This window comes from Acinonyx jubatus, chromosome C1 (assembly GCF_027475565.1).
Source record: "Acinonyx jubatus isolate Ajub_Pintada_27869175 chromosome C1, VMU_Ajub_asm_v1.0, whole genome shotgun sequence".
NCBI lineage: Eukaryota > Metazoa > Chordata > Mammalia > Carnivora > Felidae > Acinonyx > Acinonyx jubatus.
In genome coordinates this window covers 189,920,698-189,945,459 of record NC_069381.1, presented here as the reverse complement: position 1 = coordinate 189,945,459, position 24,762 = coordinate 189,920,698, and the positions used below count along the sequence as shown (strand labels likewise).

General features: G+C 46.5%; 2 protein-coding genes across 9 annotated transcripts in view; one reads left to right on the top strand and one right to left on the bottom strand.

The window, feature by feature from the left end:
* Positions 1-11,830, bottom strand: part of LOC128311886 (uncharacterized) — a 47,938-nt gene extending 36,108 nt beyond the window's left edge. Inside the window, exons 1-3 of the mRNA XM_053203774.1 lie at positions 11,747-11,830; positions 11,191-11,455; positions 10,759-11,148 (exon numbers count right to left, since the gene is read on the bottom strand). Coding sequence (XP_053059749.1) covers positions 10,759-11,148; positions 11,191-11,455; positions 11,747-11,830 — 739 coding nt within the window. The remainder of the gene's footprint in view (positions 1-10,758; positions 11,149-11,190; positions 11,456-11,746) is intronic.
* On the top strand, positions 10,646-24,616 carry METTL21A (methyltransferase 21A, HSPA lysine). 8 transcript variants are annotated; one of them, XR_008295536.1, is made up of 5 exons: positions 10,970-11,279; positions 12,019-12,198; positions 13,882-13,993; positions 21,309-21,911; positions 22,909-23,047. XR_008295536.1 is itself a non-coding variant. In XM_027052475.2 (4 exons), exons 2-4 carry the CDS (start codon positions 12,052-12,054, stop codon positions 23,304-23,306), a joined length of 657 nt encoding a protein of 218 aa, XP_026908276.1. In that variant the 5' UTR covers positions 10,646-10,699; positions 12,019-12,051; the 3' UTR covers positions 23,307-24,166. The 8 variants fall into 8 exon arrangements, 7 of the variants coding, with proteins under 7 accessions (XP_026908276.1, XP_026908270.1, XP_026908260.1 ...); XM_027052475.2 differs by lacking the exons at positions 10,970-11,279; positions 21,309-21,911 and adding an exon at positions 10,646-10,699 and having other exon boundaries at positions 22,909-24,166; XM_027052469.2 differs by lacking the exon at positions 21,309-21,911 and having other exon boundaries at positions 10,970-11,121; positions 22,909-24,166.
* The last annotated feature ends 146 nt before the right edge of the window (positions 24,617-24,762 follow it).

Sequence of the window (24,762 nt, the reverse complement as noted above, 5' to 3'; positions counted from 1 at the left end):
TAATTAATTTAAACATTTATTTATTTTTGGGAAGAGAGAGACAGAGCATGAGTGGAGGAGGAGGAGAGAGAGAGGGAGACACAGAATCTGAAACAGGCTCCAGGCTCTGAGCTGTCAGCACAGAGCCCGATGTGGGGCTCAAACTCATGGACCATGAGATCATGACCTGAGCCGAAATCGGATGCTTAACCGACTGAGCCACCCAGGCACCCCAACTAATCTTTTAAACTTCCATTGAAATGTCACCCCCTTAGAGTCCTCTCCTTCCACGCACATGGCCGGTCCTTGTGTATTAGTGAAGAGAGGCCAGGCAACAAACATTGCAATAGTGAGTAAACTCCAAAATTTCAGTGGTTTACCACAACAAAGGTTTATTTCTTGCTCACGTCACAATCCAGGGACTCAGAAATCCAGCTCCTCCAGTTTGTCCGCCTCTGAGGGTGTGAAATGGGCAAGAGAGGGCTCTGGGGTGAGGGACGTGACATGGCCCTCATCCTAGCGGCCACAGCCCAGCTACACGGCCCCAAGTTACCTGGGAGGGGGCTGGAAAAGCCCTTCCCTTACAGAGATTATTTCAGTTAATCCTCACAGCAAGCCTCTGAGGTCAATGGGAATAGCCTGTTCATTTTATAGACAGGATACTGAGGTTGAGAAGTTACATGACTCCCTCAAGGCATGCAGCTAAGTGGCAGACCTGGGATTAGAACCCAGGACACCAGCTTCCAGAGTCCCCTCAGACACAAACTCTTGTGTTGCCTATGTTGCTTCCATGTTAAAGAGAACAGGAAAATTGATAACATATCTAATATATATATATATATATTTAGTGTTAGAAGCTCAGAGTTTTACAAGTATTCTTGTTATTTATTCCTTAAAAGCAGTAGTTTGGACAAAAACCACAGTTTTGCTATGCAGATGTAGGAATGGTTTAGATGAATGGTTCTCAAAGTCTGGACTTCAGCTCCTGGGGAATCCTGAGACCTTTCTAGAGAATCCACAAGATCAAGACGATTTTCATAATAATACTAAGATGTTTGGTATTTTGCTCATTCTCTCAAGAGTATACTATGGAGTCTTCCAGAAGTGCTCTACACACGATGATGTCATTGCTGTGATGCTAATGTGTAACAGAAGTCAAATTGTTACCTTAAAATGAATTAACAATATAATCTACTGTGTTGGGCTTTTTTTATAATTTTTTGTAACGGTTACTTATTTTTGAGCAAGTGAGCGAGCGAGCGAGCGAGAGAGAGAGAGAGAGAGACAGAGTGTGAGTGGGGGAGGGGCAGAGAGCGAGGGAGACACAGAAGCTGAAGCAGGTTCCAGGCTCTGAGCTGTCAGCACAGAACCCAACACGGGGCTCAAACCCACGAACCGTGAGATCACGACCCGAACTGAAGTCGGACGCCTAACTGACTGAGCCACCCAGGAGCCCCACTGCATTAAGTTTTAATTTCTTAAAACTTAAAATTTCTAATATGATAAATATCAGTAGATAGAACCCATACAAAGAAAAGTTCTTTGGGGTCCTTAATAATTTTAAAGAGCATAAAGGATCTCGAGACCAAAATGTTTGAGAAGTGCTACTGGGTTAGAAGTTAAAGGCAATGTGTTTACTGATAACACTTTAAACTCTAGTGTATAGTAATTAAGAGTCTCAGATTAAAAAATATCTTCTGAGGGGCACCTGGGTGGCTCAGTCAGTTAAGCATCTGACTTTGGCTGAGGTCATAATCTCGCAGTTTGTGGGTTCGAAGCCCGCATCAGGCTCTGTGCTGACAGCTGGGAGCCTGAAGCCTGCTTCAGATCTGTGTCTCCTTCTCTCTCTGCCTCTCCCCGGCTCACGCTCTTTCTCTGTCTCTCAAAAATAAATAAATGTTAAAAAAAAATCTTTTGAAAATGTCTATGTCTCAATTTATCTTTCTACTCTTTTAAAAATTTTTTTACTTTTTTATTTTAGAGACAGAGTGTGCACACATCGGGGAAGGGCACAGGGAGACAGGGAAAGAATCTCAAACAGGCTTCCTGCTCAGCGAGGAGCCCAATGCGGACTCCATCCCACGACCCTGGGATCATGACCTGAGCCAAAATCAAGAGTTGGACACTCAACTGACTGTATTACCCAGGCGCCCCTCAATTTCTTTATCTTTAAAATGAGGTTATAGTACAACTATAATACTAATCTATATTATGTTAAATAAAAGATTAACCCAAAACCTTCATCATAGTAGCTTGGATTAGAATCAAGCATTCTAAAAAATACGGAGAGGAACATTAACAATAAATTTAAAGAAATTTCTTCAACTTTCTGTTCCTTTTCTCAACTCCATGCTTTCTCAATAATAGTAGAAAAATGTGTCCAATTTGCTTTCACAACATTCAGTCCCTGAAGGCTTATACTTTTTGGAGATTAGTAGTCTAACCAATTTGTCTTGGCCCACATTAGTGAAAAAAATCACCACAGGTGAAATTTCACGGTAACAAAATTCATTTTAACTGCATACTGTGTAGACAGCTCTTGAACTTGGGTGATGGCTTGGTGTTGTCTCATGCTGCTATCATTATGGCAAATTTCAGTTTAAATAAATCAAGTGGCCACTCTCTTCCTGTTCACTGCAGTGGCTATACAATGCCACAATGGCTTGATATTTATAGTCCATTTTACCTTCACATAGAGGGTTACCCATGTGAGCAGATCATTCACTGTAATAGAATCCAATGTCAAAAGAACTTGATATTTATAATCCCTGTTGCTTTAAAAGAAGTGGAACACACAGTAGGCCATTTACAAAATGACAGATAAGACCTGCCTAAGCGCACAATAATGTTTTGATTTAAGGCTGTTAACAGAGTGGATTTATTTAAAGTGTTCTTGTTTTTGGAAATTTTAAGATTCTAAATGAGAAACAGAAAAAAGTAAACCAGAATAGTCAAATACTGCTGAGTTAATAATAGATGGTCTTATTAAGAGATTACTATATGCAGGGGTGCCTGCGTGGCTCAGTCGGCTAAGCGTCTGACTTTGGCTCAGGTCATGATCTCACAGTTCGTGGGTTTGAGCCCCGTGTTGGGCTCTGTGCTGACAGCTCGGAGCCTGGAGCCTGCTTCAGATTCTGTGTCTCCCTCTCTCTCTGCTCCTCCCCCACTCACACTCTGTCTCTCTCAAAAATGAATAAACATTAAAAAAATTTTTTTAAAAAGATTACATGCAGGTATTGTATGTGGTGACTGATGTTTTAGCTCACTGACCACCCCCTCCTCCAAACAGTCCAATGATGTGGGCATTACTATTATTCTACTTTCACAAAAGGAAGGAAACAGATCTTTGCAGGATTTCAACTCAGACACTATGATCCAATAACCCACATTCTCAACCACTATCCTATTCCAGTTTCCACTACAAAATGGTGAGTTTTAGTCAAATCCAGAGTTAAAAAAAACCGTTTTTCGTTGAATTTTTGTCCTCATTTGTTCTTGCTGCTCTGGCTGTTATGGGTTGAATGGTGTCCTCTCAAAAGATATGCTGAAGCCTTAACATCCAGGACCTGTGAATGTGACCTTATTTGGAAATGGGGTCTTTGCAGATTTACTTAAAGATGAGGTCGTACTGCATTAGGGTGAGCCCTAAATCCAATGACTGGTGTCCTTATAAAGACTGGGAGAGTTGGAGACAGAGCCCCAGGGCGAAGACGGCCACACGAAGATGGAGGCAGAGGCCTGGGGTACACTGCCACAAGGCAAGGAAGGCCACGGGCCACAAGAAGCTGGAAGAGGCAAGGATGATTCTTCCCATAGAACCTTTGGAGGGGCTATGGCTGGCCTACACCTCAATTTCAGACTCAGCCTCCAGAACTGGGAGGCTGTATTTTGTAAGTTACCCAGTTAGTGGTCCCTTATTATGGCAGCTCTCGGCAACTAATACACTGACTTCATGGGCTGGAGGCCCAGCTGAACCAAGACCCTAAGACTGAGGTCTCAACTGCAGTCCTGTGCCCAGCACAGAGTAGATGCCCCCTGGAGAGATCCCCTTCAAACCAACAGATGACAGGACCAAACTGAGCTAATAATTTGGTATGAGTTCTAAAACTATTTTGAAGGTCTAGTTTTATAGTGAGATCATGGAGAATATTAAAAAAAAAAAAAGAGAGAGAGAGAGATACTGCCTTAATTATTTTCTGGAACAAGGCAGAATATAAAGGAAAACAAATGAGGTCTTTGAATTTTGATGCAGTGAACTTGTAGGTAATGGAGAACCACTAAAATGCATAGCTATAAAGATCATGTGCGGGCCAAGTGATGGCAGTGGGCTTCTAGAAGGAGAGGTGGCAGGGTCATCCAGCAAGACAGGGCACTGACCCATGGGGTGGCGGGGTGCTGGCTGGGGAGTCAGGCCTCAGGCAGGCAGCCAAGCAGTACTCCAGTGTGTGTGTGTGTGTGTGTGTGTGTGCGTTGTTTGTTTTTAATTAATTAATTTTTGAGAGAGAGAGAGAGGAGAGAGAGTGCGCACGCAAACAAGCAGGGGAGGGCAGAGAGAGAGGGAGACACAGAATCCAAAGCAGGCTCCAGGCTCTGAGCTGTCAACACAGAACCGGACAGGGGCTCAAACTCACCAATGGTGAGAGCATGACCTAAGCCGAAGCTGGAGCCACCCAGGTGCCCCCCCAACCTCCCAACTCTTGCACTGCACTGCGGTGGAGGTGGCACTTTTGGTATAGGGAGGGGCCACCTCTTCCTCCTAGAATGGGCAGAAAGATGTCTCCGGAGATCATGCTTCCATTCCACCAACATTTATCAAAGTCTGTGCTAACTCTGGTCATCTGTTGACAGTGAGTGTGGAGAGGAGACTTTTGTCTTTCAAACACATGTTCATCTGCTAGGATCGTTATCTGTTGTTTGGCAAGTATGACAGTAAGCTAGCTATGGCTAAATTATACACCGGGATCTTACAGAATGTTTACATTGGTCCACTCTGCACTTTCTAAAAACAAACAACAGAAAACATACTACTCATCACGACTCTTGTGTGCATCAGCCACTCAAGCCAGCTTAAGCAAGAGAAGGGAATGTATCATCAGGTTACACTTGTGGCCCATGGGCCCTGGGAACCCAGGTGCAGCCAGGAAAGGCTGTGGACAGGAGAGCCCCCAGCTGCTCTCTGCAACCCCATACACACTCCACGCACACCATGCTGATGGACTTTACATCTCCTTTGTTCAAGGGTCCGGCCCAGACTGAATGCGTCAGGATTGTTTTGCTTCTGCAGGGGACAAAAGAAAGCAGTTCAACCTGGCTTAAGCTAATTAGGGAATTGAACAGCTCAAATAACTGAAAATTCCCAGCCAGCTGGATCCTGGTGGTCACAGGGCACTGTAAGAGGCAGCCTCCCCCTCCTCTGCTGGCTCAGCCCTCTTGGGACCAGGTGACCAACAGGACCTCCAGACTTTATATCCTTTGCCAACACTCTGCTTTTTGGAGAGTCCCAGCAGGTCTCAGGAACTGCTGTAGGTAAGCCCAGCTTTGGTCACATGCCTGCTTCTGGACCACCCACAGGCAGGTGGAAGGAAATGCTCATTGCCTAGGCCTGGAGCCGGGGCCAAGGTCAGCCCTACCCCAAACATATTAAGAGCAAATGCTACATGAAGTTGACTGTTGGGTATGGTACTTTAGATAAGTTAAATTGTTTTAAACTCAGCATCATGTCTGTTTACTAATTGAATCGACACTTTATCCCTTTTTATAGGTGGGGAAATTGAGGCACTTATGAATGCGTCTTGGTCAAGGCCTCAGAGTTGTAAGCTGCAAGAGCTGGGGTTTGACCTAGACTCCCAGGCCACAAAGGCTGGGCTCTTGACCACTAGCAGAAGGGATCTGCTACCAGCCAAATGGGACATGGATGCTGGGCTGATCACAATAACAGATGTCCAATAGCCATTCTGAACTCTCGCTCTGTGGAGAGAACTACGTCCCCAGCCTGCTGGCCCAGGGTGATATCATGTTGTACCAAGGTGGCTGCTTCTGCTATGACCTAGTACATGGACTAGTTCCAAAAAACAGAAGGGACAATACAATAAGCACCCTTCCATCATTATTCTCTGGGGAGGTGGTCGGGAAAAGGCAATTTGATCTTGGGGATAAAAAGAAAAAGCTATCAACCCTAGGCCTCTGGGTGTACTTACTTATATTTTATCCCATCCAAAGTTTTGTCTCCTACAAGGGGGTGCGTGGGCATGAAGAGGCCAACAGTCTAGGCCAACAGTCTGCATAGGGAACCCACTGAGCTGGAGGAGACGCCCAAACACGTTCCCTTTTCAGTTGTCTGGGTCCAGGAGGGGACCCAGAAAAGAAGCCCAGTTCCCCTTGCTGTTAGGAAAAAGCACAATCATTTACAGATTGTTATGGTTGAACTGCACTTTGAAATTTGGATCATGGAGAAAGTGAATCTATTTTTTGCATATCCCCAGCAAGACTGTCAGGAGAACTGTCTTCAGGTCTTAGAATCCCGGATGGATAAAGGTGGTCTGTAGTCTTAGCTGATGCTGCCCCTGGGGGCCCAGGAGTCATTATGAGCTAGGCAGAGCTCCAAAACAAGATCTACTTTACTGGAAAGCTAAACTACGCCACCCACTCAAAACTTCTCCCTAATGCTTGAAATTTCCATCTCTTTCACACCTGTGTTCTGTCAGCTTCTGCTATTCGATGTACTGAGAAAAAGTGAACGACAGCTTCTAGATAAACTGTAAGTAAATACAATCAGACAAACGTCCTATGTGAGTGCAGTGCTGGAGAGGTTGTGAAGGTTTTGTTTTGTAAAGCCTTCGGTGTGATTTGAGAATCAACAGCAGAGAGGAGGGAGAAGGAAGGAAGGAGGGGCCAGGCTTTACATGTGAGGAGCCTGGGGTCTAGGGAGCTTTAGGAGTTACTTGTCATCCCAATTAAAGTATTAGAGGCAGAATTTACATTTTCACCATCTTTCTTGTGCCCCATCCTGGTTCCCCACAGGAAAGGGACAAAGAGAGAGAAGAAGAAAATGAGAAGAGAGGAAAGCTGAGAGGCAGTAGCAGCACAGAGACGTAGAGGAGGTAAGAGAGAAAGGAGAGCCCAGGAGAGGGAAAAGGAGAGGGAGAGAAGCCCAGACAAGAAAAAATAATATTGAAGGAGAAGGCAGTTGGAGGACTGCCTCCCTGACTTCAGACTTACTATAAGCTGCAATAATCAAGACAGAGAGGTACTGGTGAAAGAACAGACCAACAGATTAGTGGAATGGAGAGCCCACAAACAGACCTACATAAATATAATCAACTGATCTTGGACAAAGATCTTGGAAATGACAATACAATGAAGAAAAGACAGTCTTTTCAACAAATGGTGCTGGAACAACTGGACATCCACACGCAAAAACATGAGTCTAGACACAGACCTTGCACCCTGCATAAAAATTAACTGAAAATGGACCACAAACCTAAATTAAAATGCAAAGCAATAAAACTACAAGATAACACAACAGAAAATGCAGATAACCTTGGATTTGGCGATGCCTTTTTAGATGCAATGCCAAAGGCAATATCCATGAAAGTAAGAATTGGTAAGGTGGACTTTATTATAACAAAAATTTCTGCTCTGCAAAAGACACTGTCAAGAGAATTAAAAGACCAGCCACAGACTTGGAGAAAATATTTGCAAAAGACATATCTGATAGAAGATTGTTATCCAAAATATACAAAGAACTCTTAAAACTAACAATAAGCAAATCATCAGATTAAAAATGGAGGGTGCCTGGGTGGCTCAGGCAGTTAAGCATCTGACTTCAGCTCTGGTCACGATCTCATGGTTCATGGGTTCAGCCTCACATCGGGCTCTGTGCTAACAGCTCAGAGCCTGGAGCCTGCTTCAGATCCTGTTTCTCCCTCTCTCTCTGCCCCTCCCCCCCCCAAAAAAAGATGAATAAACATTAAAAAATTAAAAAAAAAAAAAGGGCCAAACAACAGGTACATGAAAAGATGCTCGGCATCACTACTCATCAGGGAAATGCAAATCAAAAGCATTCTGAGATATCACCACACATCTGTTAGAGTGGCAACTACCAAAAAGACAAGTGATAACAAGTGTTGGAGAGGATGTGGAGAAAAGGGAACCTTAGTGCACTGTTGGTGGGAATACAATTTGGTACAGCCACTACGGAAAACAATATGAACAGTGTGGAAAGCTCCTCAAAAAGTTAAGCAGAGAGATACCTGTGATCCGGTAATCCCGCTTCTGGGTTTATATCTGAAGGAAACAAAATCGCTATCTTGAAAAGATACCTGCACCCTCATTATTTACAGCATTGCAAATATTACTTATTGCAGCATCATTTACAATGTCCGAGACATGGAAACCTAGTTCTGTTGACAGACGAATGAATAAAGAAAATGTGGTGTATGGTGTGACATATATATCATATAATATATATCATATGTATTAGAATATTATTCATCCATAAAAAGGAAGGAAATCCTGCTATTGGCAACAACACAGTTGGGTCTTGAGGACCCTATGCTAAGTGATGGAAGCTAGACTAACACTCTATAATATGACTTATATGTGGTATCTATTTTTAAAAAAGCCAAACTCATAGAAACACAGAGTGGAATGATGGTTGCCAGGAGCTGGGGGTGGGGGAAACGAGGAGATGCTGTTCAGAGGGTACAAAGTTATAGGATGAATAAATTCTAGGCATCTAATATTCAGCATGGTGATTACAGTTAACGATACTGTATTATGTACTGGATAGTTGCTAAGACCGTAAATCTTAAATGCTCTCACCACACACATGCACAAAATTATAACTATGTGAGATGGTGGATGTGTTAACTAACCTTACTGTAGTCATCATTTTGCAGTACATACATGTATCAAATCATCACCCTGTGTACCTTCAACTTAAATATGTCAATGATATCTCAAAAAAGCTGGAAAATAAATAAGATAGGATAAAGAAAAAAGTGGGTCAAAGACTTAGCAGACACTTCATTAAAGAAGACACACAGTGGCAAATAAGCATATGAAAAGATGCTCCACAATCGTAGGTCGTTAGGGGATTGCAAATTACGACAACCACAACACACCACCAGAATGGCTAAAATTCACAACACTGACAACGCCTGAATACTGACAAGGATGTGGGGCAACAGGAACTGTCATTCGTTGCCAGTGGGAATGCAAAATGGTACGACCAGTTGGGAAGTCTGGTGGCTTCTTATAAAACTCAACATTCCTTTACCATAAGATCCAGTAATCGCACTCTTTTGTATGGACCTATCATAGGAGTTGAGTAAAAAGATCAGGGGTTATGGAGGAGGGAGGGAGATAAATGGGTGGAGCACGGGTTTTTTTAGGGAAGTGACACTTCTCTACATGATGCTATAATGGTGGATATATGCCATCATAGATTTGTCCAAACTCATAAAATGCTCAATACCAAGAACGAACCCTAAGATAAACTATGGACTTTGGGTGATAGTGATGTGTCAATGGAGGTTAATGAATTGTAAAAATGTCCCACTTTGCTAGGGGATATTGATAATGGGGGGAGGCTCTGCATGTGCTGGGGCTGGGAGTGAATGGGAAATCTGCACCTTCTTTCCAATTTTGTTGTGAACTTAAGACTGCTTCAAAAATAAATTCTCTTACAGAAAAATTTTTTAAATAAAAATAAACTGAGCAAAGAAAAAAAAAAGTTGGTAAAAGACCTTCACTGCTGATCTTGGAAGTTCACTTAAGTCCGCTTTGCAGCCCCAGCCTTCTGTTGGAAGGTTAAAGAAATGCCTACAGAGGCCGGCACGCCCCCTGCAGGAGGGGAGGGGTGAGGTGAGGCGAGGGGATGGTTTAGGGTTGGCCTGAGGTTCTTAGAGCGGGTCTCAAGCGGAATTACCAGGAAGCTCTTAAAAGTACCAGTGCTCCGGTCTCCTCACACTGAGACTTTCCCTTGGCAGAGTCCAGGCAGAGGGACGTGAAAAGCGCTCTCCTACATTCTAACGTGCAGCCGCGTCTGAGAATCGCCGTGACCGAGCGGCGGTGGGTGGGGGGCGGGGCTGGAGGTCAGAGTACTGGAAGGAAAGGAAACCTTTCCCGCGAAGAGGACACCGCTGCCCGCGCGGTCGCACGCTTGGGTGCTCACTCCAGCCGCGCTTTCCAAGGGCCAGCAGCCTAGGTCAGTGGCTTTCACGTCAAACACAGGTGTCGCATCGGCAGGTGCACCAACGTGGGCACTGGAAGGAGGGAGACTAGAGCCTTGGGACTGCAGCAACGCCCGGGACCGGGTGTGGGGCCAATTGCGCGTCCCCCGGCTTCCCTGCGCCCCCGGAGCCCGTTTTACTATGGAGGCCCAGGCGCCGCGTGCGGACTCTGAGTTCGCGCTCTAGTTGACAAGGGCTTTGTCACTTTTCCTACTCTGTTGCCACCAAGCGGTGATGACGCCGCTTCGGTCCTCACTTTGGTGACGCGAGGACAAATGGGTGACCACGTATACTTCGGAGCAAACTTTCTCCTACACCTGCTAACTGGCCACCTTTAACAGGAAAAACAGGAGAGCACACAAACTAGAAAAAAACCAAAACCAAACCACGCAAATACACACATACACACACAGTGCGCGCGCGCCTGCGCAGGGGTGAGAACGAGCTCACAGGAAGGTGGAACCAGCGCAAGACCTTAGCGCCAGGTTGGTGGTCTCCCTCTCACCGGCCGCCAGAGCACCCCGCGCCTTCTCCGCGCACCTACCCGCGGCTCCACACCTCGTTGCCTTCGCCCACGCTGCCCTCGGCGGCCGGGAAACCGATTTGGTGGTCTGAATACTTTGGGGACCCACCGGAGGGAGGCCTGATGCCCTCTCCCCCAGCGTCTTCCTCCAGGGCGCGGCCAGCACACTTGCGACGCCGCGCACTCCAGCGCTCGGGAAACACCTGTCTGGGGGAGGTGGGACCGGAAACGCGTGTCTCCCGGCGCGCGCCGCCCACCCCCGCCGCCTGCCGCGCTGCAGGCGCCCGGCGGTCTCGGGTCCTGGCCCTTTAAGGCGGGTGGTTGCGGCAGCCGCGCTCGGGGCGGGGCAAACAATGCGCGCCACTCGGGGCCAGATCCGCAGCGGTAAGTAGGGGCGAGGCCCGCCTCGGGCTGGGCTGTGTCACTGCACTCCCGGTGTAGGACCCGTCCCACGTGGCTGGGGGTCCCGAAGGGCCCAGTGGACCGGCTGCCCGACCCCCACTTCCACCGGTTCCCGGAGCACTGGGGCCCGCCGGAAGCGAGTGCGTACCTGTCGGCCCTTAGGAGGGGACCGGGGGGGGGGGGCGGGTTCGGGGGACTCGGGGCAGGCCTCCGAGCCGCGGACGCCCGAGTCCACCCCGGACCCCGGCTCTGGCTCTCCCCGGCGGCGACTCGGAATCCGCCAGTGTGTTTCACTTCCAGTCTCGGCGAGGTGGAGCTACGTCGACCGTGTATATCCAGCTGGTGTCAAAGAGCCGGATAATCAAACCGTTAACACCCAGTCCAAGTGCTGGTTCGGGTCCTCGGCGGTAACTAGTGAACGCACTGAATTTAGAGGGGGTGGAGGGAACACCTAAGCAAAACCGCAGGAACTACCCTGCCGGCCGCAGCGGGCGGTAGCTGCAGTCTGCGTGGGCCTGGCCAGTTTAGAAAGAGCCGCGTTCTCTGCGGCCCTGGGCTGTCAGCGCCGCTCCGCTCCGCTTCAAACGCGGCTGGGTTCGGAATTCACCCAGTGGTGACAGCAGAGTGCGTAGGGCATCCTGCAGGAGTTGCACGGTCTTGGGTTCTTGTGCCCAAAGACACCTTTTAGCATGGATTCAGGACTAAATTTCTCTCCCCAGAAGGGGAAGAGCCATGCAAAAGGAATTAGACAAAGGTTCCCCCCACCTGTGTTTCTTCTTTTGAACATGTAAAACGACCTTAAAAAAAACATTTGGAGCGATTTAAAAGAGAATGAGTATTTCTGGCCCTAGCGTCACGCGAGATTCTTTTGCCCAACAGCTTTGAGGGAGCAGAGAGCTGGATGCAGGTGACATGGCCCTGGTGCCCTACGAGGAGACAGCGGTAATGGGCTTGCAGAAATTCCACAAACCTCTTGCCACCTTCTCCTTTGCGAACCACACGATCCGGATCCGGCAGGACTGGAGACAGCTGGGAGTCGCCGCGGTGGTTTGGGACGCGGTAAGTAAGACCCTGGGGCCTCTGACCACAATTGATTTTAAGACTGGCTTTCTTCTTCCTTTTTTTTTTTTTTTTTTTTAAGTAACAGATTTATTGAGATATAATTTATATACCATACATTTCACCTGTTTATACAATTCTGTGATTTTTTTTTAAAAAGTAAATTCACTGAGAGATGTAACCATCACCATGGTCTATTTTCAAAACATTTTCATCCCCCAGCCCCTCCAAAAATACTTATACCCATTGGAATCTCTTACTTCTCTGCTCCCTCCCCCAACCCCAAAATATTGCATTTTGAGGGTGAATAAAGGAAAGCTGAGGGAAAGTAAATTACTTGCCAGTAATATACCCAACAGGAAAGAGGGAGGGGGAGCTGGAAGGAAGTCAGGAAGCCCCTAACTGCTTTGGACTCTCATTAAATTAATTTTTCACTTAAGTTTCATTTTGAAAATATTGCACAAAGAATACTGTAAAAAGTGGGAGAGCCCAAAGTGAAGATCACATGTTTTCCTGAAGTTTTCCGTAGTTGTAATGGTCACAAAATTATACTATTAGTTGCTTTGTTTTACGTCTTCCTCTCACAGCACTGTTCTGTCAGCTTTTGTGACAGTGACTTGCCCTTAAGCAGCTCGCAGGGGGAACTCATTTAATGTTGGATAAATGATAGATGTAATTTTGTGGTCTTAACATTGCATTAGGGATGCTAGAGAAACATTCAGGTGTAAACATCTCAATGTATTATAGCCTCTTCTAGGAATCTAGTCCAAGGTGATTACATGGAAAGTATTCCCAGAACGACTAATAGGGCACATAATAGTGAGGAATGGGTGAGCCTTTTGAATGCTCACCAAGAAGAGGAATTGTTACTTATGCTACTAGTATGTGGCTGTGAAAGACAAATTCTGTTTAAAAATTATGTTAACAACATACAATGCTTTTAAAAAAAATATGCTTATTTTAGAGAGAGAGAGAGGGAGACAGGATCTGTGCTGACAGCACAGAGCCGAATGCGGGGCTTGAACCCGTGAACCGAACCATGAGATCATGACCTGAGCCAAAGTTGGACGCTTAACCGACTGAGCCACCCAGGCGCTCCTATAATGCTTTTATAGAATTGTATGCAAATGCTAACTCATGCATCAGGTGTCCAAAACTTTGGCCCAAACTTCCTTTCCCATGCCTGATAATATGTGGTGAGGGCCCCCAGTGATGCAGGACAACACGAGAGAAGCACCCAGCTCCAGGAGCCCCGGGCGGGAGCCACTCTGCCTCTTCCTTTGGGTGACATCGTGGCCTTGCTGCCTTGAACTTGGGTTAGGAACTGGACATTCCTTTAAGCAAAATCACAGAGACTGTTCATGTAAGCTCCACCAGGGTCGTTTTGTAAACTTTAAGTGACACAGTAAGAAATGAAACTTCCCAGAATGAGCAGCACCCTATGTTGTGTGGGCAGCGTCATCGACCCCTGCTGTCCCCAGGAGGGACCTCGGTGGGGCCTAGGCTGCGTCCGCTCTAGGGTCATCTCCCAGCAGCAGCCGAGTTTCTGTGTGTGTTGTTAAACTGGGACTGCAACCTTGCAGAGGAGAGAGGGTGTGATGTCTTCCTGCCAGTGTAAAGCCCATCCGAAACCCTTGGGGTCCTCCGGCACTCGTTGACATGCAACGCTGTGTTTTGACTCAGGCCATCGTTCTCTCCGCGTATCTGGAGATGGGAGCTGTGGAGCTGAGGGGCCGCCGTGCGGTGGAGCTGGGGGCCGGCACCGGGCTGGTGGGCATAGTGGCTGCCCTGCTGGGTGAGTGCCGTATGCTGGCTCCCTCCTTTGCGAGTGGAGCTCATTGACAGGTGTGTTTGCTGCTTCCCTGACACAGACCCAGACCGGTTTTTCCCTTACTGGATGTTCTGTCCCCTGGACTTATGAGTCACCTGCTGGTGTCTTTAACTCCAGTAAGCCTCGTTTCTTCTCTCTCTCGCTCGCTCGCTCGCTCGCTCTCTCTCTCGCTCTTTCTCTCATCCTGTTATTTATACTTCCCATGAAAGACTGCTTTGCCCCCTTTGGTTGTTTGTTTGTTTGTTTTTGTTTTGTTTAAGCAAACACACGTTTATTTGGGCATTTAGAATTGCAATTCAGGAGACAATTGGTTGTCTGAATTAGGTCCCTGCCCCTTTCAGTTTTATGCCAACAGTATGATCAGAAGGCAGTTTTCAGTTCAAAGAAAATTGTCGTATTCATGTACATAGTTTTTTACACTTTAGGGGCCTTCTTGTACTCTGTTGGATTTAACCCTGCGAGGCAGGTAGAACAGATAGTCTCATTCATTGCTGAGGAAACTTTGCTGGTTCGTCTCTTCTGAGAAGGGTCGGCCCTGCTGTAGTTTGTACTGACATCTTATATTTAAAAATTCTCTTCGCGGTATACAGTTCTGAATTGGTATCGAGGTTTGTCATTTTTTTTTGTTTGTTTGGTATACAGATATTAATTTAGGCCTACAGTATTTTTAAGCTTTGTTTTTATTTTGTTATTTATTGTTGACTCCTTTCTTCAGCTTCTGGCTCATGCTGTTCAAGCCACCCAGTGGGTAGACCAGCCTCTAACATACAATATATAACATTCATCACTTCAACATCGTCACCCAGTGCTCTTGTCAAAATGCAGCTTCTGCTTCTGTAGGTTGGGGTCAGGCCTGAGGACCTGCATATCTAACAAGCTCCCAGGGGATGATGATGCAGACACTGTTGGTACTCAGGCCACACTTTGGTGGTGAGGAGCTAGAATTCCATTCCATTGTGGACAGGTGCTCGAGGACCCACTTAAGCCCCTCCTTTATTGTGTCCTCTTTCCGGTAACTTATTTCTTTTTTTAGTATTCTTTTCTGTGTTTAGATCTAGCCTTCCAAAATGTGGTGGGGAACATGGGCAGCATGGTAGTTAACGGTGTGTAAATGGATCTAGGTCTCCATCCAACACCACGGCACCTTCAGGTACTGATGAGGCCCTCGCTCGTACACTGCCTTTTGTTCTCCTCAGGTTAGCCTTACGGCATTCCCGTGGGTGTTAGGTTTCATTTTTTTATTTTGTTTTACTTTATTTTATTATTCACTTCATTATGTTATTTTTACAGAAAGAGAGCAAGTGTGCGTATGAGCATGGGAGGGGCAGAGAGAGAGAGAGAGAGAGAGAGAGAGAGAGAAAATTTCAAGCAGGTTCCATGCCCATTGAGGAGCCCAACTCCGTTCCATCTCACAACCGCGAGATCATGACCTGAGCTGAAATCCAGAGTCCGATGCTTAAACTGACTGATCCACCCAGGCTCCCCACACTTAAAAATTTTTCATTTTGCCGGTGAAACTGGGGTTCTGGGAGGTTAAGTCACTTAACCTGGAGTCCTGGTCAGTGGAGACCTGAGGACTCAAACCAGGTGCATCAGACACTTACTGTCTTTCCTTGACACTAAGTTTGCTGATGTGGGAGGAGTTAACTGGAAGGGAAATGAGGTTTCTTCTGTTTCCTCTGGACAAGCAGGTCTTCATGCAGAGCTGCGTTGGCTGGTGCAGAGACTTGCTAGTTGGCAAAGTGCATAGGTTTAGAGTTATACTTGGTTTTGACACCTTTTCTAACTCTTACTAGCTGTGTGACCTTGGGCAAGTTGCTTAATCTCTCCACTTCAGTTTCCCTATAAAATGGGGATAATAATCAGTTCCTGCCACATTGACGATCCAATGAGATCATGCACAGAAATCAGCTCCTTGACTAGCGCAAAGTAAATGCTCAATAAATGTTAATTGCTCCTCTGAGTATATCTGTTTGTGATCTAGAAATGCGGATCTGTGAGGTTGGGTAAAACAGGATGATGAGGTTCTTTAAAGACTAGCACAGAGTGGGGGACTAGGTAGTTGTCGCCCCACAAGACGATCGGCTTTGGGAGTGGGCTGGGACAGAACAGCACGGTGTTCTCTCGTGACTGGGGGGAGGTGCGCTTCCTGGCCTGGCTTCACCGCCCCCTCTTTCAATCCTTTCCTGCCGCGGAGCAGAATTCATTGCTACCTTATTTCTTCTCCCCACAGCCCTTGGTATACTTGCCACGTTGTCCCGGCCTTTCTTACAAGCCCGTGTTTCTTGCGTCTGTCTCTCCTGAGGCTTGGGACTGTGTCTCATCCTGTGTGTCCTTGGCCCCAGCCGGACCCCACTTGCCACGCGGTAGATACTCAAATAGTTCTGGAATAAGAGTTGGGCAAACTGGAAAATCATGAAAAGTAATGTTTCTCTTACAAAAGTGATGTAACTCTTTTCAAAAATAGCCCTAGAAATCGAATAAAGGGGGAAAAAGCCTAAAACATTCTAGTTCTTCATGACTCTGCAACATAAGTACTGTTAGCATTTTGGTTTATTTCCTTCCATTCTTTTGCTTCCACTTGTTTTTTTTTTTTAATTTTTTTTTTAATGTTTATTTACTTTTGAGAGAGACAGAGACAGAATGCGAGTGGGTTAGGGGCAGAGAGAGAGGGGGACACAGATCTGAAGCAGGATCCAGGCTCTAAGCTGTCAGCACAGAGGCCGACGTGGGGCTCGAACTCACGAGCTGTGAGATCTTGACCTGAGCTGAAGTCGGACGCTCCACCCACTGAGCCCCCCAGGCGCCCCTCCACTTGTATATTTAATCACAGTTGTAATCGTGGTTATAGAGGTGTGTGTATGTGTGTGTATGCACCTATGTATGTACGTACACATATGTGTGTCTCATTTCATGTTCTGTCGTGCGCACCTCTCTGCACTCCTGTGTGATTTGCACACCCGTTATTGTTGTGACTGCAAAGTATAAGGCATTGCTTTTTAGGGTGAGACCTGAGGGTAAGAAAAAGTTACTCTCTTTAGAATGGAGGCAGCGAGAACTAGAATAGGTGGTGATTTTGAACGTGTCAGAGGTTGATTGTTCTCCTTTTTAAAAAGGTATTTTCATTTTTCGTAACCCGAATCATTTATTCCCAAATTCAGGGAACACCCACCATATGCCAGGCCTGGGTTTAGGTGCTGAGGCTTCCGGTCTTCTCAGGAAGCTTCCATTCTAATTCTGATGGGGAGGAAGGAAAAGACAGATTCTATTAAAAAGCCAGGGAAAAAAACCCGGTAAGTTCTATGCAGAACTTGAATAATGGGTGATGAGATTTTCCTATTAAAAGAAAAAAACAGCTTTTAATTACTGGGCAGTTCCCACATTCTGTCTATTTAGTCTGTCCTTCTCACTGTGCCCCCCTGCCTGGTGGGTAGGTCTACTTCGAGCTCTCTTCCCCTAGGGAAATGAAGGCTTAACAGAGGTTAGGTAACTTGCACAAGGTCACAACACTCCTGGATTGTGGAGTTAGAATTGGAATGCTGTTCTGACTCATACCCTCATCCTTGGTTTGAAAATCTCTTTATACTGTGTGGAAAGTATTCTTAGAAAAAATCATCCCATTTTAAAGATAGGGTTCTGTAAGTTGGGGTGGGGTCAGGGAATGTGGTTTTTTTTTTTTTAATTAAAAAAATTTTTTTTTCTTTTTGGTGTTTATTTTTGAGAGAGAGAGCACAAGCAAGGGAGGGACAGAGAGAGGGAGACAGAATGTGAAGCAGGCACCAGGCTCCGAGCTGTCAGCACAGAGCTCGATGTGGGGCTCGAAGCCACAAACCATGAGATCGTGACCTGAGCTGAAGTTGGACCCTTAAACACTTAACTGACTGAGCCACCCAGGCCCCTGGGAATCTGGGTTTTAAAGGCTTCTGAGGTGATTTGATGCTCAACCAAGTCTGGGGAAGAGTCTTAAAATATGCTCAGGAAGAAGTTGTCTTAGTTTTCTGTACTTGTAGTGTAAATCTCCACTGAGCTTTCCACTTGTGTGTATGTTTCACTGAAGGCTGGGCATCTCTACCTGCCTGTTTCTCAGCGCCTCAAACAGTATGTGTGTTTAAACTTGAACTCTTCTTCCCTTTGCAAACTCGACCTTTTGTTCTCTTGAGTTAGTGTGGCCATCCAAGTACGCACTCAGGCCCACCCCTTGACCCGCGCCCCATACCCCCCCACCCCCATACCCCCACCCCTCCGCCAGCCCTGCCAGCCCTGCTGACCCATCTTCTAAGGATTTCTTGATGCCAGTTCTCCCTTTGCGTTGCCCCCGCCCGGCCGGAGCTCTCAGCATCTGTCTCCTCCGTGAGGCTCTGCAGGTCCCCACCACCTGACCTCTCTGCCTCTGCTTTGTCTTCTCAGAGCCACTTCCCAGTAGACTGAAGTGGCCCATCCATGATGCAGAAGTGCTGGGGTGGCCGGTACTTAAACACCCCTCTGCCTCCCCACGGCCGAACACCCCTGAGGCTCTCACCTCATTCTGACAGACTGTCAGGCTCGCTTTGCAGATCCGCGCACTGTTTTCGGTTCCAGGGACGCACACGCTGCTTCTGGTCCGTCCCTTCTGCCTCGGATGCCCTTTCTTCACCTTTTCCCCTGGTTAGTGCCACGTCTTTCCAGTGTAAGCTCAGATTTCCGTTCCTTCCAAATCCTTTCTTTGACCTCTGGCCCTCTCGGAGAATTCCTCCCTTGTGAAACTTGCCTGGCACCCCGGGTTACCATATTTTACTCCCCACAGTGTATCACAGTTGTGTTTCTGGGTCTCTCCCTCATGAGGCTGAGCTCCTAGAGGCCGAGCATCTTCTTGCTCGTCTCTGTGTCTCTAGTACATAGCACGTGTTCAAATGTTCCAATAAGGTGTTGCTCGCAGAAGTGCAAATGGGAAGTGATGGTAAGCGTTTGCGTGTTCTCGGTCCATTACCAAGTGAGAGGCCACGGGGTGTGTGGTGCCGGGTCCCTGCCCATTAGTCCTCATGAAGTCAGCCTTGCCTCGGAGGGCACCTGCCTGAACACCTTGTGAACCTCCCTGGGGGGGTGGGGGGGCATTTCCTCCCGTCTTCAGTCGTGGGGGCTCTGCCCTTCCCCGCTTCTCCTGTAGGCTAACCTCCAGGCGAAGGGCGGTCCTCTGCTTGTTCCAGGCCTGTTGACTGTGCAGCCGAATGTGGCTGCAGGCAACACAACCGCTGCCCGGCCTCTCTTCACCTTGAGGATCCAGGAATGTTGAGGGGGGGAGGGGAAAGTGGGGGGCAGTGGGTGCTACTGTGCTTCTCTCCTACTCTTCTAGCGTCCTCCCACCCTCTTCCTCCATCCACCCTCCCAGCCAGAGACGCGTCTTCTCATTTCACTGAGGAGACTGACGCGGTCAGAAGAGAACTTCTGTACCTCCCTCACTGCCTCCAGCCCTGCTGTGCCCCACAGTCTCTGCCTTTGCTCCTGATGTGCTTGCAGCCAGCCCCCCCCCCCCCCCCCCCCCCACGCACACACTGTCTCTTTTCTTCCCTCTTTCTGCCTGGCCCTTCCCATAAGCCTGCAAACTGGCCGGCTCCCATCTAAAAACAGAAAACAACAAAATGTTTTTGAGAGAGAGAGAGGTGCAAGTGAGTGAGGGGCAGAGAGAGAAAGGGAGAGAGAGAGAGGGAGAGAAGCAGGGCTCGAGCTCACCCGAAGTGGGATTTGAACTCAGGAGCCATGAGCTGAAGTCAGATGCTTAAGGACTGGGCCACCCAGGTACCCAAAACAAAAAGTTTTGACAATGTCTAACAGAAATGTATTTTCTGTAGCGGGAAATGTGTAAGATGGACCTGGGATATCTTGTCCCACCAGATAGCAAGGAGGCTAACAAGGACGACATGGGGTTGTGTCAAAAGTCTGCCGGCAGTATTTGAACATCAATATTGATAATGGCACTGGATCCAAATATATCAAATATGTTTAATCCATGAGTTGATGATACAACAGCAGAATAAACCCCATCAGTCATCTCTGGAGGCTGCTTTGGAGTCCAGTTTATAAAAGGGGAGGGAGGAGCAAAATTTATCCTGCCTTTCCTATTCAGTTCCTATACAAAATGAGTAACAAACTATAATTGAAAGAAACTATCCTTTATAGAAATTTCTTAACAAACAAATGCAAAAGGAATGTAGTGAATTAAAGATCTGGGCATTGGGTATTCATGCCTGTTCACATCACAAAAGTACAGCTTACCAGGTACTACATACCCCTTGATGAAGAACATATCACCACCTCTGAAATAGCCTTGCTCAAAAAAGTCAAATTTACGGGAGATACAGAGGAGAGAGGAACAGACTAAACTATACAAAATGGCATGGTCGGTGAAATCCAGATTGTGGGAAACTACAGGACAAATGATTTGTTTCTTCCCCAAACTGAAAGGGGAAACAAAAGATTGTAGGGAAACTGATAGATTAAAAGACACTTAAGACATCCCTGTGCTCCTCTCCGTAAACAAACACCCAAAAGGAAACCACAGGCAGGGCTGCCGTGTTCAGGGACGGACGTCTGGGAGACGAAACGTGAGTGGGTGGTAAGGAAGTGCCTCCCGGCAGAGTCAGGGTTGGCTGCTCTTGGGTGGGCGTATTTGGGAGCTGGCCCCGGGGTGGGTGCGTGGCGTGGTTACAGCAAGCCTCCTTCACCTGGGTCACTGTGGGGGCCTCGTCACAAGGCCCCTTGCTTCCGGCCTGGCCCTACTGCTAGAAAGTCTGTTAAAGCCTAACCTCATTGGCGCTTCCGCTCAGCACTCTCCATTAGCTTCTCCTCTCAGAAAAAGCCAAAGCCTTTCTGAAACCTGACATGTGCGGCCCTCGGTGGTCCGCCTCCTGCCTATTACTCCTTTGGCCTCATCTTCTGCTTTGTCCCTCCTGCACTCGTTCCTGCCATTCTGGCGGCCCTGGCCTGCCCACCGTGGGCCTGTGTACCTGCTCTTCTGCCTGCTGGGGATACTGCCCCTCCTGCGATGCACTTGCCTAAGTCACTGTCCCGGTGAGGCCTTCCCTTATTGTTCAGTCTGCAATGTCCCACCCGCTTTCCTTACCTCTGGACATCTGTCTCTCTTTCCTGCTTTATTTTTGCCCTAGTGAGTGAGTATCTCCAACTAACGTACTGGTCATTCTGATTCCAAAAACACCTCTTATTGCCTGTCTCTTCACTTGAATCTAAGCTCTGAGGTAGGGGTTTTGTCCCATGGTCGATAGCAGCCACTTGGATATTTATGCAGTTGACAGAGGAGTGGCCAAGTCGCATCAAACTCCTGGAACACCTAGCAGATTAGAAGTAGCCTCAGAACCTCAGAAACCCTCCGAGACAGGCGTTGGGAAGGTCTACGCCCAAGAAGTATTCAAATGAACACCAAGGTGATCTACAAAAGACTAGATCACTCCAGTATTGCCAGCAGATACAGACCGTTGTTACGAAATCCAGACATAAATTTCTAAGTCAAACCAGGAAAAGGCTGTCTGTGAGCTTGACTTTCGGGGGAGACGGGAAGTGACTCTGCGTTCTTCTCGTTGAGGCAGCGCGCTGCTCGGCCAGAATGGTCAGCGCGGTAGGTGCGTGCTTGTAAAGTCCAGCAACCTTAGCACCTTTGTCAGGGTCACACGGAGCACTGTAAACGTCAGATTGAATTCCACCAGCTGCCGCTGAGGGGGTGCTTGCTGTAGCCGGTGTGGAACCCCGTGGGGGCGTGACCCACGAAGGTCACAAACTACAGAAGTCACGGAAGCGAGAATCTTATGAAAGAATGGAAATTACGTTAAATTTCAGAAGTTACAAAGTCAGAACTGAACAGGATTATGCATACGGTTCCTGCAGCGCAGATGAGGTACTTCAGGGCCGGCCTTAGCTAGTCGCTTCACTGCTGTCAGGGTGACTACAGTTCGGTCTTCTCCCAGCCGTATTGGTTCACGGCAAACATTTAGTTCATGGTAAACAACTCGTGAGAAACGTTAATGAAATACTACCTCCTTTGCCGTATGCATGCAGGAACTCAGCATTTAGTAAACATGATCTCACGTTTTTAACCTACGGTACTTTAGTACAATCTAGGAATTTCTAAGTTTAACCACTTTTCAAAATATATACATATATATGTGTACATACATACATATATGTATATAACTTACGTGTATATATATACATGTATATATATATACGTGTATATATATGTGTATATATATGTGTGTGTGTGTGTATATATATATATATGTGTGTATATATATATATATATATATATATATATATATATAAAACTTAAATACATACAGGTTGGCTGCTTCCTAACAGCATAAGGAGACGTGGACTGGGATTTCTTAATAGCCAATTAATCCCTCCTTGACTCTTTTTAAAGCTTAGACCTGAGAAAGTAGCCTTTCCCTGTTTTTGGTATCTTGTCGTCTTTATAATCATTTGCTCCTAGATTTTTCTTTTGTGGATTCCATTTTACCTTCAGGTCTGACTCGAAGATCATAAGCTAATGAATAAAATGTAGTGGTAGATACCTATGGGAGGTGGGCCAGTTCCACCTGCAGAATCCAGAAGCTTCAGTGTAGGGTCACTGGGGGGCTCTGCACTTCCGAGGCACAACTTAGCAAACAGATGTGTCAGAGGGGCAAATCCAAAGTTCACTTTTACCAGTGAGCGGTGCAGAGGAGCTGCTGGTCATTTTCTGATCGTTTGCAGCCATCCCTGAAGGGCATGAGCTTCTGGATTTCAGGTGGAATATTAGAGACACTCCCCCCCACCCCCCGCTTGACTTGACACCCCTACCTGTTAGTTGTATTGATGTGCACATGACTCTCTCTCTCTGTCCCACATTCTAGGTGCTCATGTGACTATCACGGATCGAAAAGTAGCATTAGAATTTCTTAAATCAAATGTTCAAGCCAACTTACCTCCCCATATCCAACCCAAAGCTGTTGTTAAGGAGCTGACTTGGGGACAAAATTTGGGGAGTTATTCACCTGGAGAATTTGACCTGATACTTGGAGCTGATATCATATATTTAGAAGAAACATTCACAGATCTTCTTCAGACTTTGGAACATCTCTGTAGCAACCGCTCCGTGATTCTTTTAGCTTGCCGAATTCGCTATGAACGGGATAACGACTTCTTGGTGATGCTGGAGAGGCAGTTTACTGTGACTAAGGTTCACTACGATCCTGACAAAGACGTACATATTTACGAAGCACAGAAGAGAAACCAGAGGGAGGACTTCTAGTTGGCTGTAATTTTTAGGAATGTTGTTATTGAGCGTGTCGGTGAAGGTCTTAGCCTGGGAATTGAACCACATTTGATGAAATGGCTCCTGAACAAAAAGTCTAACCAACCAAAGGTTCCCAAGGGACAAAGCACATGTGCCGTTTGAAAACAAAGTGGCACTTTGTCCCACTGCTGTGACTTCATAGTCCTGTTTTACTCTGAAAAGTCCAACTAGCATTAAAGGAATGTATGAGATATCTGTATCCCATACTGCCCCCTCTTGGTAAACAATTTTCACTGGTGATAGAATGAAGGGCTGGTATAAAAGGGCCTTCAAAGCAGTGAGCTTGTTTCGGTGAGGCTAACCCATGCAAATTTTATTAAATACATTCTGAGATACATGTTTAGCCCAGTTTTCTAATTTTCTGAATATAAAGCAAGAGGCTTAATGTATATTCCCTGAGCTGTTGATGCTCTTGAAATCTTTTGTCTGCCCCATTTAGGTTTTAAGCATTACTTTTGGTTACTTGAGATTAGGATGTGAGTTCCCTGAGGTCTCATTTCATGCTTTTTGGCTTCATTTCCGATTTAGGCATACAAACAAATGAAGTAAAAGTAAAAGTTGAGTTACGTCTTGAAACCACCATGTGCTGTGCCTGGGATGTCGTCTTCAATAGCTATAGTTGTCCCCTGGCACTCCCCTTTCTCAGATGTTGTGTTTGTATTTCTTTCCTAGGCTTTCCCCTCCTTCGTATAATGCATAAGATGACGTTGAAAACAGTTCGAAATCTCACCGCTTCATGGGAAGAGCTCCCCGAGAAGCTCCTTCCACGTTGTGCTTGTAATTGCTTATTCCATGTCTGGATTCCCCAGAAGATGGGGAGCTTCTGGGGGCCAGGACTGGTGCCTCCTCCAGGGCTGCGTCCCAGCAGCCAGTGTCTCAGGGCCAAATATTCAGTGAATGAAAAACTTCATTCCATTTAGAGGGTACTGGTATTTGGGTTAAATGACTGCTACATTGTTTTATGATTATCTTTGACAGACTTTATGAATGAAGTCTCTCTCTCTCTCTCTCACACACACACACCCCCCCCCCCTTTTTTTTTAAGCAATGTAAAAGCTTGACAGTTTAAACAAATTCAGATGACAAGAATTAAAATCTCAGTATGGTCGAGGGTACTGGAGATAGATCTTTGTAAATCATCGGAAACAAGACCTCCTTCCTCTTAACCTTTTAATGACTACCTTGGATGTGAAAATACCCAATACATTATTTTCTACATATATTTTAGAGGTTTTACTTTTAATAAAGATGAATTATGCATTAAACGTTCTGAGCATTCTGTGACGTACAGGTTCAACACAATTTTGATAAATGCACGTGACATAGAAATATCCATAGTCCAGCAAATCCGTAAAACGCCAATACTGTGCTATGAACATGGAAGGTCTTTTAAAACAAGTAAAACACAAGC